Source organism: Akebia trifoliata, chromosome 3 (assembly GCF_017979445.1).
Source record: "Akebia trifoliata isolate Shusen 1 chromosome 3, ASM1797944v1, whole genome shotgun sequence".
Taxonomy (NCBI): Eukaryota; Viridiplantae; Streptophyta; class Magnoliopsida; order Ranunculales; family Lardizabalaceae; genus Akebia; species Akebia trifoliata.
In genome coordinates, this window is record NC_141377.1 from 44649501 (window position 1) to 44665964 (window position 16464).

Genomic DNA, 16464 nt, shown 5'->3' on the forward strand with positions numbered 1-16464 from the left:
GGCAATAATAAAATCTCACAAACCACACATCGTCACATTGCAAGAAACGAAGTTGGACCAGGTAGACAAGTTGGTAGTGCGTGATATTTGGGGTAGGAGAAACCTGGGTTGGAAGCACGTTACAGCAAACGGAACAGCAGGAGGCGTTTGGGTGTTATGGGATAAGAGGTTGATTGAGGTGGAAGATTATTTAGTGGGAGCTTTTTCTGTTTCTATTTTGTGTCGATGTATAGGGAAGGAAGACAGCTGGGTTTTCTCGGGGGTGTACGGTCCTACTAGAGACTGGGAGTGACAGCAATTCTGGGAGGAGCTAGACGACGTGGGCAGATATTGGAACCGTCCGTGGTGTTTGGGAGGAGACTTTAATGTCATTAGGTTTGCTTGTGAGAAACAAGGAGGATCGAGGATAACAACAAAGATGAAAAGATTTGGGGAACTCGTGAATCGAAACAACCTAATGGACATTCCACTACAAGGTAGAAGCTTCACTTGGTCCAACCATCAAGCTATACCCACCCTCAACAGATTAGATAGATTTTTGGTTTCAAATGATTGGTCTTCGATCTTCTGTCAGTTTTCTCACACGGCTATCCCAAACCCGTTATCTGATCACTGCCCTATTCAGTTGGTAGCAGGGCCTTTCACCAGGGGCCCCATCCCATTCCGCTTTGAATTGATGTGGCTGAAACACCATAGATTTAAAGAGTTGATAAATGAATGGTGGGGGAGTTTTTCGTACGTTGGAACAGCAGGGGAAGTGTTCAGGAAGAAGTTGAAGGCTTTAAAGAAGACTTTAAAAGAATGGAACAAGGAATCTTTCGGAAGAGTGGACACTCAGAGAAAGGATATTCTTGCGAAAATCGAAGATCTGGATCGTAAGGAAGAGTTGAACCCGATTTCGATAAATGACATGACAACGAGATTGAACCTCCGCGAGAAGTACCAACGGATGACACTGTTAGAAGAGATCAGTTGGAAACAAAAGTCCAGAATCAAATGGCTTAAAGAAGGGGATGGCAACACGAAATTCTTTCATTATATGGCAAATGCTCGAGATAGGAATAACCACATCACGAGGTTGTGCGTGAATGGGGAGTGGGTGGAAGGGGAAGAAGAGGTTGCTAAGGGGATTGTAGGCTTTTATTCGAAACTATACACCGAAGGAGCAAATGACAGACCGACACCTGATTTGTTACAGTTTGATAGAATCTCTGAGTCACAAGGCGAATGGTTAGAAAGACCCATTGATGAAGTTGAGGTTTGGGATGTTATCTCAAGCATGAAGAGTGACAAAGCGCCGGGTCCCGACGGCTTTCCCGTGGAATTCTACAAAGCTTGCTGGGAGGTCATCAAGTGTGATTTCATTGCTCTAATCGATGAATTCTTTAAAGAGGGTGTATTGGATCGTGATTCCAACTGTACCTTCATAGCCCTAATTCCAAAGGTGGCGGGAATGGAAGATATTAAAGACCTGAGGCCCATCAGCTTGGTGAACACTAGTTACAAAATCATCACGAGCATCCTTGCAAAAAGATTAAAAGGGGTCATTCAAGGAATTATAGGGTGTAATCAGAGCGCTTTTGTAAAGGAGAGACAAATTTTAGATGGAGTCCGAATAGCTAACGAGTGCATTGATTCTAGATTAAAATCTGGGAAAGCGGGAATAGTGTGCAAAGTAGACTTTGAGAAGGCCTATGACCGTGTCAATTGGCCTTTTTTGGAATTTATGCTGGGGAAGATGGGCTTTGGTGGGAAGTGGATCTCATGGATCATGGCGTGTGTGACGTCCCCCTCTTACTCAGTTTTGGTAAACGGAACGCCTCACGGATTCTTTAGGAGTACGAGAGGCCTCAGACAAGGGGACCCTATATCACCTTTCTTGTTTATCATAGTGGCAGAAGCATTTAGAAAGATGATGGAAAAAGGGGTAACAGATGGTTTTTTTTCAGGATTCTCAGCAGGGGCTGGCACGATTAATATTGCGCATCTCCAATTTGCATATGATACGTTAATCTTCTTGGATGACTCCATAGATCAGACAAGGAGGTTAGGCGGCTTGCTTTGTTGTTTCGAAGCGATGTCAGGTATTCCAGTTAACATGAGGAAAAATAAGGTGCTTCCAGTCAGGTTGGTTAAGTATGCAATTCTTCTGGCAGCTTCATTGGGATGTCAGGTGGGTAGTCTTCCCTCGTCCTACTTGGGGATGCCTCTGGGGGCCCCTTACAGGAGGGTGGCTATTTGGGACCCGATAGTGGAAAGAATCGAAAGGAAGCTAGCAATGTGGCAAGCCAACTATCTTTCAAAGGGAGGTAAATTAATTTTGATTAAAAGTGTTTTATCTAGCATTCCAATATATTTTCTCTCTCTTCTCTCAATGCCTCGGAGTGTAGAACTAATGTTAGATAGGTTGTTTCGTAACTTCCTATGGCACGACAGAGTTGGGAATAGGAAACACCATCTTGTGAATTGAAAACAGATCTATTCATCTAAAAAACATGGTGGACTCGACATAAAGAGACTCGGGGAGATGAACGTGGCCTTGAGGGGGAAGTGGTTGTGGAAGTTTGGAAATGATGAGAATAGCCTATGGAGACAAGTCATAGCAAGCAAGTACAAGTTGAGCCGAACGAGGTGGGAAAGTTGATCAACAAGACAACCATATGGGTGCGGGTTGTGGAAGGGCATCATGAAGATCATCCCACTATTTAATATGAGAATTAAATTTAGAGTGGGACAAGGCAACCGGGTAAGATTTTGGGAAGACATATGGTGTGGCAATCGACCTTTAATGGAGGTATTCCCAACATTGTATTCCATTTCTTCGAAGCAAGGACAACCAATCACTTCCATTCGACAAGTTAGGAGTGGAGAATGGACATGGGATCTTGGTCTTCGAAGGAGTATTAGCGAGCTAGAGTTCCAAGAAGTTGGGAGATTAGTCGGCGATGCTTCGAGTATTGAGTTTCGTACGGGTAGGGAAGATGAGAGGATATGGACGGCGAGCAAGGACAGAAGATTCACAGTACGCTCCTTCTACAATTCTTTGTGCAATAATGGGGAATCCTTGTTTCCTCACGCTTCAATTTGGGGCCCAAAAGTGCCAAGCAAAGTAGCCTTCTTCACATGGACGGCGGCATTTGGAAGAATTCAAACTACGGATTTACTAATGCGGCGTGGTTGGTGCGGGGCGAGTTGTTGCATGTTATGTATGGAAGATGGAGAATCATCGGATCACCTTCTACTACATTGCAAGTTCTCGCATAGCATTTGGACTCATTTTTTTAAATTGTATGGGGTTTCAACATGCTTACCGAATTCAATCAAGGATATTTTCTTTGGTTGGTCGTCAATGGGCCATGCATTTGGCGGCACAAAGAGGTGGTTGTGGACCATTACTCCCTTTGCAATTTGTTGGGGGGTGTGGTACGAAAGGAATAGGCGCATTTTCGAGGGAAAACAAAAGGATTGTCAAGACACGATTCTATCTATTTTGGGTCTCATCTTTTGTTGGTCTAAAGTGCATAAGGAGTTTAGGGGCTTATTTTTTGAGGATCTGTTGTACAGGTGGGATGGGTTGTGTCAGTCTGTACGTGAATAGTTCTCTTTTGTAAGGTCTCCTCCGGTTGGTCAACTCGACTGACTTGGTTTTTTTTATGAATACAATACTATTTATCAAAAAAAAAAGTACTCTCTCATTGCTTATTTCTTTCTGCTCCCACAACTACAATATCTGCCTTGCATAATAGGCTAAATCCAAGATTAAATGTGTGTCTTAGAATAGCAGCACCCCTACAAATGATTAACATACTTTTTTATTTTTATTTTTATGGCTAAGTAAGAGGAGTGTATTATATAACGAAATGTACAAAGGGATAAATCCCTTAGATTACAGCTCTCATCTAAGGGTGGCTTGTGGACATAGCCACATTGATACAACCTAATATAACATCAAATATTACAACACACAACATAACAATAGTAATTAATGTTCTTGACTTCAACATAAACTAGATAAGATAATTAATCAGATATCTTGAAGTGATGTATCTGGACATTTTCGACGTCGAGCTTCTTGAAATTACTAAACTTCCTTGTCATGAAGAGCTTCCCCCAGTTACGTTCCTTATATTTTGCTGGATTTTGCTCGTTTACCAGGTCCTCCAAAGGCTTCACCATCACGTAGTGCGCAGGAAAGGCGAAGAAAGGGATGGAGAACCTCTCCCTCTCCGAGTTTAGCATCACCCTGTGCTCTGCACTCTCATACTTATCATTGCTCCAAACCTATTAAAATACTTTCCAATTAATAATCTATGAAGAACAATTTAACAAGACAAAAAACAAAAAATCCAATATCCCTTACTCACCTTAAACTTCAATATATCAAAGAGCAGGCATATCATCTTGTGTAATGTTAGAGAAATATATATTTAGTATCTAACAATTGATATCTTCTATATTGGAAAATAGTGATGATTTATTAAGGGGAGCGGATCCTCTAGTATTTCTTTTCTGAAGTTCCGTTTTTTAGTTTTAGGCGGTTAAGACTTGAGACACATCAACACAATACTAAATCCATGCCGTATAGATTTAAGAGTTCATTGACCGTTGGTTTTCAAAACCCTTGATCATGGTTTTGAAAAGGTTTTCTTTTTGGAACTTTTTTTTTTTTTTTTCAAATTTGATCTATTCTCACAAAATTAGAGGATTTGGGCGTTATTGATTTTCAAATGTGAGCAATCAAGAATGTAGAGAAATCACTGCGGGGAACTATAGGAAAGTAGTGCCACAGAGGATCCGCTCCCATATTGTTTAACAAATAATATGAGTGATTTAGATAAATTAAGATATTATATTACGTTTCCTTTTCTATATTTAATTAATTGGCTATGTAATCTTTATAATACCCCATTAATATTCATATAATGACTATTTAAGTTATCAATACATATGTTTCTTCAGATAATTTTATAGAGCTTCTTATGCCAAACTTCTTTATACCACACTAACTAGTTCATAAAATTACACATAACACATCCGTTAAGGATATAAGCACACCATTAAAAAAAGAGATTTACCCGACAGACCAAGGTGTTGCATTTTTATTACAAAAAAGAGTTTTGACAACTCCAAGGGAACCTTAATTTATGAAGTTTGTTACCCACTAAATTCAAATTTATTCGGTTAATTTGTTACTTAACATACGTTGGAGTGAATTATGATTGCTTCAATTTGTGACATCTGAAAACATGATTTGATGCCACAAGGTTATAAAAGAAATTTTTTTTTAAGAACTTAAAAAAAAAGATAATTTTCACAGTTGAATTTTAATTTTAAATTTAGGAGTTCGGTAGCCATCTATTTTCAACACCTATGATAATGCTCAAAAATGTTTTTTTTTTTTCTTTTGAATCTGAGTTTTTCATTTCAATCTAAAAGCCTATGTTGTTGGACTGCTAATTTGATAATCTATTTGAGCCCAACGACCTTTAGATTTCAATTCTTACTAACTTAGTTATGGTAGCCTGATTCATAAAGTAAGGTTTGTTCAAATAACAAACCTGACAAAGTAAGGGTGTTTTTGTAATAAAATTGCAACAGATAGGTTTGGTTGGTAAATCTCTCTTTGAAAAAATGGTTTTTATCAGATTACAATGCAAAGGCCGAGCTCGCATCACTACAGTAAAATAGGGCTATAGCGACGGTCACGACGGTTGCTATATAGACAAATACCCGTCGCAAAAGCATCTAACGACAGCCAATGAGGCCGTCGGTAGTCGTCGCTAATAGTCCCATCGCTATATCTTATACCGACAGCCAACTATTTACAAAAACGTCGTTAGTGCAGGACTTATAGCGACAGCCGCTGTTGGCCGTCGCTATAGGTTATTTTTTTTTGAAAAAAATTTTAGTCTTTAGCTACGGTTTTGGCCGTCGCTATAAAACCTTTTGAAAAAAAAAATTTAATTTTACACCAACCCCCTCATATATTGCTGAATATTGGAAATACCCCTGTATTTTGAAATTGATGACCAAATAAATAAATAAACCCCACTAATAACAGACATCTAACGATTCGATGAACATATGTTTTACAAAACTTTTTTTTTTTTTTTTTAATTAAATAAATAAGGCAATATGTATTTAATAGATAAAAGAAAGGTCCAGAGATTCAGATAGCTTAAAACAGATTGTATCCAAATCAGTAAGGTGAGGCCTGTAAGATTTTCTAATTGGATGGCTGAGCCTGGAAGCAGATCTGTAGCCGACGCTCTTCTTTGACAGTGGAGAGGGAGAGCGAAAACTAGAGTTTTAGCTTTAAAAGGGCAGCTGATGGCATGTTACCAGATTGGGTCAATCCAAGCCCCTGGTTGGGTCCGGCCCAATTCGATCCTAAGTCCTTCTGGGGCCTAAACTGGTCAAGCTTGGCCCAACCCAAAGTGTGCTTAGACACACTTTGTATTGGGCTCGATAAAAGTAGTATGATATAGATAATGTTTTAGACCATCCAACCAGTAATAGTCTAAACTAGTCTAACCGCGAGGGGGTGGCCAGGGCCGGAGCTAATAAGGAAACAATTGGAGCACTTGACCCCCACAAAATTGGTCTAAGGTCTCATATATCAAGGACAAACACAATTTCGACTATAGAAATGTAAGAGAAATACAGTTAACTACTACCTTTACCCAAAGAAGACTGCAGATGCAACTAACATAACAAGATGAAAGTTTTTCAAGTATATTTTCATTCAGGCAACATTACTAATTAGTCATCAAGTCATGCAAATAATTGGGCTCATTCAAATATGCCCAATTACATAACAAACTAAGACACTCCATAAATACTACAATACCAGCAATCCGGATACCATAGCCACAAGGTTTGAGTTCATATTCACAATGTAGGCTTGAAATTAAAGATGTGTATAGATAAAACCATTGTCAATAGCATAGCCATTGATGTGGAATACACCTGAAAGAGCCAAAAAGAAGTGTGCTGAGCTAGGTTGTATCATACATCATAGCATGTAAAAGCAAATAACAAGTGCATCATGGCTAAATCATGACTCATATGGCTTCGTTCAATAGATTGGGATACAACGAAATATTCACGAGATAGAGGGAAAATGGAGAGAAAGTAAAATAGTCCAATGGAAAATCAAGATATAACGAAAGTAATGAATTTGATTCATAAATAAGCTTTAAAAAGTATGCTTGAAATGATTGATTATATCCATATTTTCCAACAACAAAAAAATTGTACTGATATGCATTTGTACACGTCAATACACTAAGAATACAGAGTAGACTGCATATATTAAATGCTCACAAGAACTATCAAATACCCATGGCCAAATGGATAAGAGGTCTGATTTTTAATTGGCTGATTGTGGAGTAAACTCCAAAAGGACATGCTTCTAGCCATGTTCGGAAAAAAAAAATACTGTTTAACGAGGAAGAGTGAGCTAGAAAGTGTGTTCCATGTGTCATTTGATGGAGGGCCGTAGCATTTTAAGTACAATAGATAGAACTGACAATGAACGAAAAAATTTGCTCCAATTTTTAAATGAACTAAATAAAAATAATAAAAAAATCAGTAATTTATTGGTAATTTCTAGCCAGTAGATTTGATCATTTTTTTGTTATAGTGGTCTCTATCCATTAGATTTGAAGGTTTTACTTTTTTGAACGTTTTCTCTGAATGTTATTATATGTCTCAACGGTACAAATGAATTCTTGACATGCTTCATTTCAACCCGGCCAAATCCCATGACATCTCAGCCGAGAAAACCAAAACGAAAGATTTTGAGCTAGTGGCAACTACAGTTTACTTCAAAGAAGACTTTTGCATCCTTTCTATGCTACATTAGCTTAGGTGGTCTTTCAGACGAGAGATGTTCTCTCAGAAATAATTATGTAAATAACAATACACTATCACCATCACAAGAAGAAAAAAAATCACCAAAGGTTGTCATCCTGAATTTCATGTCAACATAGAGGCCTGTTACTTGTGCCCAACACAGAAAAGTAGTAGAAAAAGAAAATTGTATTTCCATGCTCAACATCAGTTTTATGAGTATGGAAAAAAGATAAAGTGAGAAAACTGCACTATGATAAATCAACAATAGAAAGGAAAAGGAGCCACCTTCACAATATTATCAGCGAACTTCATTAACCATGACACCAGCAACCCTGTAGATCCCAGATTTAGCACCACCATCCACGTTGTAATACCGTATCCTTTTAAAAGGCGTTGCCACCATGGCCCATTCCCAAACCCACCTCTAAAATCATCAAGGATAAGCCGTGCCATGTTAAAGATCGCACCAAACCTGAAAAGAGAGTTTTTTTTCTCCTGAAACTAATCAATTACCAAGTCAAATTACAATAATAAATCACCAAACCACATTAAATTACAAGAAGTAACCATACAACAACATAATTAAGTTTTATATTGTTCGAAGTATAAAAAGATTACAATCATGAGTGCAAGTTAAGGTTCATTAACCGATCAAACTCAATGTCATCTGCACTTGCATCCTCATTATCTAACACTTCATCTGTAAAACGATCACCATCATCTTTTTCAAAATCATCTTCCCTTACTAGTACATCTACGTCATCTTCTATTTTTTCTGATTTAATCACAAAGTTTGTGATTTAACCACATTGTGATTGAACATTTCATGCACTGATCACTCTCCTTTTAAACATTGGACAAATTTTCTATTATCTCTGTCAAATATTGTGATTTCGAGTTAATAGGTACTCATCTCATATGCTAACAGAGATCTGCAGTAGTTGTTATTTGTAAGAACTGTACTGCTCAAACCACACTCGCTGTCCTTGAGTGACACCGATGATCTATCAAGCTTAATCGACCATGGGTTCTTGTATCCATGAGCAGTGGAACCCACATGTGAAGATGAGCGCTGCATCCGAACAACCCGAGGAACATTCTTTGCTTCAATTGATGCCTTTCGCCTGCTTGGTTGTCTCTCATATGCGTCCGGTCGTTGCTTTGGTGCACTCTGTGATCGGGCTTTTGCCTTAAATGATTCCATGTTAGCCATGTAGTTTGGAAAAAATGGGTACTCATGGGATATGGAATCTTCATATTCCGGCTTTAATGAAGTGAAAGGGACTTTTGTTGAATCTGGTCTGGATACACCTGAGTAGTACTGGGGACTGCTCTGCCCTATGCCGAAGTAATAGTCTTCAAAATGTCCACTGTAAGCTCTTGGACTCATATCCGTCAACGCTGATTGAGCAGGTGACATTTGGTATTGATGTTCTTGCTTTGAATGAGCACGATGACCCGTAGAGTGTGTCGAGAATCTATGATCCGCTCTTTCAACTTGTGTGTGAGTTGAACAGCTATACCTTCCTTTTGAATTTCCCCTCAAATCTCCAAGATCCATTTCCACAATCTTAACATTTTCCTCCACTCCTCCATCGATCTACACACATAAAGATCAAAAGTACATATCAGTTATTGAAGAATTCAACTCACATATCCCATTGAGTTAGGAACTTATGCACAAGAAACAATGGCATCTCCAATTATAACTCCTCTGGGATATAACATATATCTCGTCTCACCATCTCCATAGTGTGTGAGCAAATGTATGCATTTCGATTAGAGTCATATTCTATGATGATTCTTTTTTGTGGATCTGTGCGACTTTAGTTTGGGAGATTGGAACATTATGAACTTGAAAGTGTTTCAAGAGGAGACTTACATTATAAGCTTGTCTAAAGTGGTTGTCCTGTGTAGATTTTCTATGAACTGATTTTGTTTCCTCAGCCTTCTGGATTCTTTGTGTTCGAGCTCTAGCTTGAACGGTCACCAATGCTTGCATACACCAGAGGGTAGTGGTTGCTTGTTTCCTCACTAGGTGACCTCGTACCAATGCTTGCAACTTCACTAACCCTCTCAATGCACATAGTGCCTTCCTTGCCTGTAAACAAGCCCACAAAACAGAGATACATGTATTTTTTTTAAGTGCGGAGTTTGAGATTGATCAACATAATTTGACATGAGAGAGATAAAATTTTGTACCAAATAAGAACGGAAGAGGGACTGAATTGCAGCGGCTTCTTCGATCTCACTGGATCTTGTAGTGGCAGAGGAAGCTAGCCGGATCACCGCATCAGCAGCAGCAGTCATGGCCATTGCATGCTTTTTCTGCTCATGCTTTTTTGTCACAGGTTAAAATGGCATACCATATCTCATTTCCACTTTCTTTCTTACAAATAATCTGTGAAGAGAGAACTAAAGAAAACAAAGAGTTTAGTAAGCATTGTTATACTATGTACTAACTAAAGAGAGTGTTATACCATGAAACTTGGACCAGACAAGACAGAACTCCAGTGAACTAGGACCCTCTGATGAACAAACAACACAAATAATGGAATCAGCAAAGAGATCAGACTTTGTCACACAACAAGGCCCTCTACATTAGATTTTTACATGAAATTTGCTGATTAAGCTGTCAGAACTATGATCACAATGACTTTGAAAAATAACAATTACTAACTTGCCATAAGAATATGTCATATACATACCTTATTCTTCTAGCCATAAGAATATGTGAGTGATAGTTGTGTATGTTATGGCAGATGCCTTGAATGTTGCATCCAAATAGGGGTCATATGGGCATTTTTAGTATTTGAAATACTGAGAAAAAATAATTTGGGTAGGGAACTACGGTTTCAAGGTTCAAGAGGCCTGCAAGAGCTATAGGGAAGAATCCAAAGCTGTAATTTCTTGAAACACACATTTCAAGAGGGAAAAATAGATGTGTTCCCTGCACTCAAAATAATGTGTGTTTTAACTTGCAATATTACCATCCTCATTCTTCGCGGATTAGGAGTCTCATTGCCAAAATTCATTAAGTTTGACTAAAAAATTAGAAGCTAACAACAGAGTAACACACACACACACGCACACATAATTTAGATGTTGTAATTCATCTAAATTGGTAGAAAAAAGTGGATCTATAAAAATAATGGTATATAAGATACAATTACACTTTCAATGAGTCCTCTTTTAACATTTCTACCTGCAGTACTGAATCATTCAGAAGCATGAAGGGAACCCACGTATGGTTTCTCAACCCAAAGCTAGTTATAGTAAGATTAAATGCAATTGTGTCGATCAGAAACAATATGTGAATAAGTGATTATCACCAAAAAACTGAAATAACAGAAATGGGTGAGAGGGAAAACTGAAATTTATTCCATCTGACTAGACATACGTGCCATGTATTTGACACAAAAGAGAGAACATCTTTTCCCATACCATACACTCCTTATAGGTATTCCCAAAAATTAACATTCATGGATCTATGCAGTTATTTAATTACACTATACGACATTAAGTACACTGGTTAGACGACCTTCTCCGTCACAACAAACCATTCCAACTGAAAACACACTTTTCTAAAATTATAAATTCCATCATTGATACAAATTTTAAATATAAACCAACTGAAATGGAACTGTTTACAAGAACAATAGGACCAACATGCTCTACGGAACCGAATGTTGGACATCCAAAAAAACATGTTCAGAGAAACAGAGAATAATGTTGAAGTTATAGTGATGGATAAGAAGAAAAACTAGGAAGGACTAAATCATGAATAAGCACATTCAAAGGAATCCAAGGATGGCCAAGTATGAAATAAAATTGAGACAAATCAATTAAGATGATTTTGATGGGTCTAACAAGACCAAGACATAGCACTCATGAAGATAAAAAATTGAGACCAAGGCTGAAAATTGAAGTGGGTTGGGGTTAGTAAGAAATGATAGGAAAAACAAGTCCTAATAGAAAATATATTTCCCTCACTAGCTAGGACTCTATGAGGGATTGGGTGAAGATCTTTTCCAAGCCTTACTATTTTTTCTTATCCAAATTCACAACTAGGAGTGTCAATACGGGTCTCTGCAGGTCTGAATTTGAACTAAACCCAAATGTAAATCTTTATATGCCTAAGCTTCCACATATAATCCTAATTTGATATCAGTGCAGGGGCGAATGCAATATTTACCCCACACCCAAACATCCTTATTTCTCCAATTTTTTTGCCCCTCCTAATAAAAACACGATATCAAAACAAAAACTGCCAAGATTACCTGAACAAACTGCATGTCTTTCTAGGATTCCAAGTGCCATTTGTGTTATAATAGTTTGAAGCTATGTTCCAACTGAAATATCTAATCGTAGTTCAAAAATGAATCGAAATAGACCAAACCAGAGTGTGAGAGAACTTCAAATCTTTAACGTAATCGAACTATACCTAAAGGTGATTGGTGATTCCAAGAGATGATCGAAGCAGAAACCCATAGTAGTAGCACCTGTTGAAGACGAAAATTTCGATCTTAGGTTTTGTGGAATTGATACCCTAGATCGATTGAATCAAGTAGGAAAATAAAACCGACCTTTCTCGTCTGAAATAGGCCCTAGATCCCCAACAAACACGCACAAAGTTACCTTGATGTGGTCGATGAGAAACCCTAGTTCTTAGACAATTGGATTCGTTTTAGAAGAACCAGAATCAATCGATTGATCAAGAGGGATCGATTTGAGTGAGGGAGTTGTGAGGTTTTAGAGAGAGAGAGAGTGGCGAGGTTGAGCTTTCTCGAGTTGTGAGGTTCTGGATCGATCGATCGAGAGAGAGATAGACGAAGGCGAGTTTTCTCGAGTGGTGAGGTTTTGGATCGATTGAGAGAGAGCTTGAGTGGTGAATTCTTGGAAATAAAATGTGAGATTGGGAAGAAAGGTTTTGGAAAAAACTTAAGTTTAGGAAATAAACGCGCGAAGGAAATAGTGGGAACAAACACTACAGCGACCACTTGATATCTGTCCGTCGCTAAATTACTCTACAGCGACCCAAAAATATGTGGTGTCGCTAGATATCGTCGCTGTTTGTCTGTTTTCTTGTAGTGCATGGTCATCCCGTAAGATTGAAGGCATGGATATAAATGACCTTAGGAGAGATTATTTATTGAGTCCTAATGAATGCATGTGGTCTTGATACAGGGTTGGGTGTGCGACTAACATGGCAAGGGCACAAAATCATATATCATTTTCATTGGGATAAACAAGAAAAAGATGGGCCGTTCTATGCCTTTGCCATATCAGCCATGTACCCAACCACGTACCAAGACCGTTAGCATATTAAATATCATTCTTTATGTTTTTATCGTGCAGTGATCATGATGTTTTTGTAACAAAGGTCGGCTAAGGACAAATTGGGAACGTAAACACCCATTTACTTCCATGGATTGGTGTGCTATGAAAAAGTTGATGTGGGGAAGAGTTCTCTAATATTATAACATTGGATTTAAAAATAAATCGGCTGAGACTACCAGACAATGCAAAATATCATGGATTTAAGGTTCCATTTCAAGTTCCTAAATAATAGGTGAGGCAAGAAAAAAAAATTAGAAAATTTTCCCAAAACGTGATCAACTTTCGATGAAATTCCCATATCGGCTCACTGTTCATTTTAATTTCCAAACATGAAATGCAAGATTGCAAGTTTTTCAAGTGATGATCTCGCAGGTTAAAGTTACGATCTCGCTGGTTCACTAATCGGCACTTTTAATCTGCGAGATCGTCACTTGAAAAACCTGTGAGATTGCTGTTCAAATTTTGTGAATTAAAATGAATGGTAATCCGGAATTGGAATTTCGGCGTATTCAACTGATGAAATGGTAATTTATCCTAAAAAATAACTCATTTTTACGTTGAAAGATAATGTATATAGTATTGTAGAGTACCTGCATGATGTCACCAAGGTTAATGATGTAAGAATCAGGAATGGGCTTGACCCTGATCCACTCACCATCTGCCTTCCTTTTCACGTCCAGACCACCAACATTGTCCTGGGCAAGGACTGTGAGAGCTCCACTATCCGTGTGTCGACCCACTCCAAAAGCAAGTTCAGGTGAAGGACAAGGAGGGTAGTGATTGAGGCGGATAGTGCTGCTATTGTCTTTGAAAAAGCCACTTAACCGCTTTGCTGGCAAGCCTAAGCTCAGTGAGATAAGCTCTAGTAACTTAAATGATAGTTTCTCCACAACTTGAGCATATTCTTCACAGGCCACCCTGTCATCGATGAGAGAGAGAGAGAGACAACATCTTTAATTTATGATATACTTCTAGTTGGATATACATCAATTTTGTCAGTTAGACATCTTGGATGGGAAGGTGCATATAATCAATCTTATTCTTAGTGGGTGCACTGCTCTTTTCTTGTAATTTAATGCACCTATCATACCTATCCAATCAAAAATCCAAATGTTACATTTTTTGGCATGTGTTGCCCTTAATGGAAATATGGGAATGTTGAGCCAATAATCTGACTTAATTATCTTCAACCATACATATTAAATGAGAGAAATGAGTAAAAAACCTTAATTCAGGAAGGTTTTCAGGCCACTGGTTCCTGAACTCCAGCAAGTCCTGGTTGTCATGCCCAGGTGAAGCTGGCATCACCAATGGATCTTTCACCGTGAAGTCAAACACTTCTTTCCAGTCTCTCACGTTCTTCGTATGCTCCCCGTCGAAATAACCCGAAGGGTTCACCTCATCTCTCCTTACCTTTCGCTTCTCCTCTGTTGACAAAGCGAAGAATTTCTTCGCCGCTATCTCAATGTTCCGTAGGAGTTCGGATGGCACACCGTGGTTGATCACATGGAAAAATCCCCAGTCCCTGCATGCTTGGCCTACCTTGTCGACAAGAGCGGCAAGGGCATCAGTGGACTCTGGATGATTCAAAGGGGAGAGATCAATCAATGGGATTCCTTCATCTTCATCAATCTTGAGCTTAGGCCTGTGTTTTATGGCTTGAATAAAAGCTGGATCAAATTCACCCATCTCACCCAAGAAAAAAAAAAGCAATTTAAAATGATTTAACAACTAAGTAAGGATAAGCTACTCTTTATATAGGATTTGAAGGATAAAATGTACATTGAATCTGGACGCTTTACTTAGGGGATGTGATCGCAATTGCTTACGCTGTTATTTTGTTAATTTGTGGAAGAAGAAATTAATCACTAATAAGCCTGAGAGTCAAGGAAAATATTTGAATTTCAGCATTAGACAGCACTTATCAACTTGATTTTGGTAAGTTGGTGGATTAATCATTAGAATATGCCCCATGGCATATTTTAGTACGACCTTAAATCTGGAGACCAATAGGAATAAAATACGACTCACTCAAAAAAGCTTTTGCTTACATAAGCAAGTTCGTAAGGTAAAGAAAACGTGAACTATAATGGAGGCGAAATTTTACAAGGCTACGGAGTCTTTTGTAGTAAGCGCCAAACATGGTGAACGTTCAAAATCTTCCAATAAAAAAAGACTATTAGGTCACTTCAATATATGCGTGTAAACTGATCTAAATAAACTACAATTATTAATATTGCTTTTAGAAAATTTGAAACTCAAAGCCGTGCCTGCTTTTTATTCATCAAATCATTTACCAATGTAAATGATTTGCAATGCAAATAATTGCAGTTCAAAATTTTACTACTGCTTGGTAGACACAAGAAAATCTCCTGTAAAATAATTTGTTATGTTTGGCTGATTTTTAAATGTAAAATTTTTGCATTGAAATCTACAAGATTGTGATATCGGAGGAGTGATTGTTTGCTCATGGTGCTGTTGAGCAAATTTGCTCACAGACCATCACCATTTTGACATTTGGCACTGATGACATAAGGAATAATAGGAAAAATTCTCTCTCCTGCCTCGCATCCACTGCCCACAAATTATTTTTTTAGATTTCAAATCTTAAAAACTATTGTGGGATCCAAATAGATTATTAAATTTTAATTTTTTTTCTTAAATTCATAGAATTTCATCCTCTAACACTTTTGTTTTACATCATATTTTTTTAATGCGACAAGATGATCTTATTAGGAAATTTTGAATTTTTTACCGTCGGCAGGAGAGAAAAATTCACTTATTATTGCTTATGTCATTAGTGCCACATGTAAAAAGAGTGTTGGCCTGTAAGCAAACAATCGCTCGTATTGGAGAACAAAAAATTACTGTTTCAAAATTTATATGCTAAGCTGATGAACAAATGACATGATACCACGTGTAATAAAAAAACAAGTAAAATTAGCACTTAAACCGCTCCTAAATTTTCTCCCGAATTTTCGTTAACTAACCAATCACTCTTGTTTTTTTTTTTAATATATGCTGTCATGCCATTGGTTCATCAACTTAGCACATAAATTTCAAAACATCAAATCTTTATTGTTATTAGATTACCAATGTGACAATCCATGTGGGTCCAAAGGCCCTTAGTAATATTTGAAATCTTACTAACTTAATAAGGTTATCCTATTAATGCGTTAACCTATTTGAAATCTCCTCAAATCTTACTAACTTAATCAAGTAATTAAGGGAATTTTGTAATAAAAGTGCTATTAATGCGATTTTGGT

The 16464-nt window shown here is 37.8% G+C and overlaps 2 protein-coding genes across 4 annotated transcripts; both read right to left on the reverse strand.

Annotated features, from left to right (window-relative positions):
* Positions 1-3841: 3841 nt before the first annotated feature.
* LOC147407258 (protein DMR6-LIKE OXYGENASE 2-like) lies at positions 3842-14914 on the reverse strand. Its single transcript, XM_086432829.1, has 3 exons — positions 14423-14914; positions 13788-14115; positions 3842-4281 (listed from the first exon to the last, which is right to left on the reverse strand). The coding sequence occupies exons 1-3, from the start codon at positions 14884-14886 to the stop codon at positions 4021-4023; spliced, it is 1053 nt and encodes a 350-aa protein (XP_086288955.1). The 5' UTR covers positions 14887-14914; the 3' UTR covers positions 3842-4020.
* On the reverse strand, positions 8391-12934 carry LOC147407259 (protein IQ-DOMAIN 19-like). 3 transcript variants are annotated; one of them, XM_086435740.1, is made up of 6 exons: positions 12496-12934; positions 12302-12359; positions 12138-12209; positions 10060-10272; positions 9740-9958; positions 8391-9457 (listed from the first exon to the last, which is right to left on the reverse strand). In XM_086435740.1, the coding sequence occupies exons 4-6, from the start codon at positions 10171-10173 to the stop codon at positions 8756-8758; spliced, it is 1035 nt and encodes a 344-aa protein (XP_086291866.1). In that variant the 5' UTR covers positions 10174-10272; positions 12138-12209; positions 12302-12359; positions 12496-12934; the 3' UTR covers positions 8391-8755. The 3 variants fall into 3 exon arrangements, with proteins under 3 accessions (XP_086291866.1, XP_086291864.1, XP_086291865.1); XM_086435738.1 differs by having other exon boundaries at positions 12444-12934; XM_086435739.1 differs by lacking the exon at positions 12138-12209 and having other exon boundaries at positions 12444-12934.
* Positions 14915-16464: the final 1550 nt, after the last annotated feature.

Bases quoted from the DNA above. Each gene is read 5' to 3' on its own strand.
- LOC147407259 (XM_086435740.1), bottom strand. From the start codon at position 10,173: ATGGCCATGACTGCTGCTGCTGATGCGGTGATCCGGCTAGCTTCCTCT. The intron at 9,959-10,059 runs GTACAAAATTTT...GCTTGTTTACAG, and splicing joins CCCTCTTCCGTTCTTATTTG to GCAAGGAAGGCACTATGTGC. The intron at 9,458-9,739 runs GTAAGTCTCCTC...TTATGTGTGTAG, and splicing joins ACTTTAGACAAGCTTATAAT to ATCGATGGAGGAGTGGAGGA.
- LOC147407258 (XM_086432829.1), bottom strand. From the start codon at position 14,886: ATGGGTGAATTTGATCCAGCTTTTATTCAAGCCATAAAACACAGGCCT. The intron at 14,116-14,422 runs GTTTTTTACTCA...CATCGATGACAG, and splicing joins GAAAACCTTCCTGAATTAAG to GGTGGCCTGTGAAGAATATG. The intron at 4,282-13,787 runs GTACTCTACAAT...GTATTTTAATAG, and splicing joins ACCTTGGTGACATCATGCAG to GTTTGGAGCAATGATAAGTA.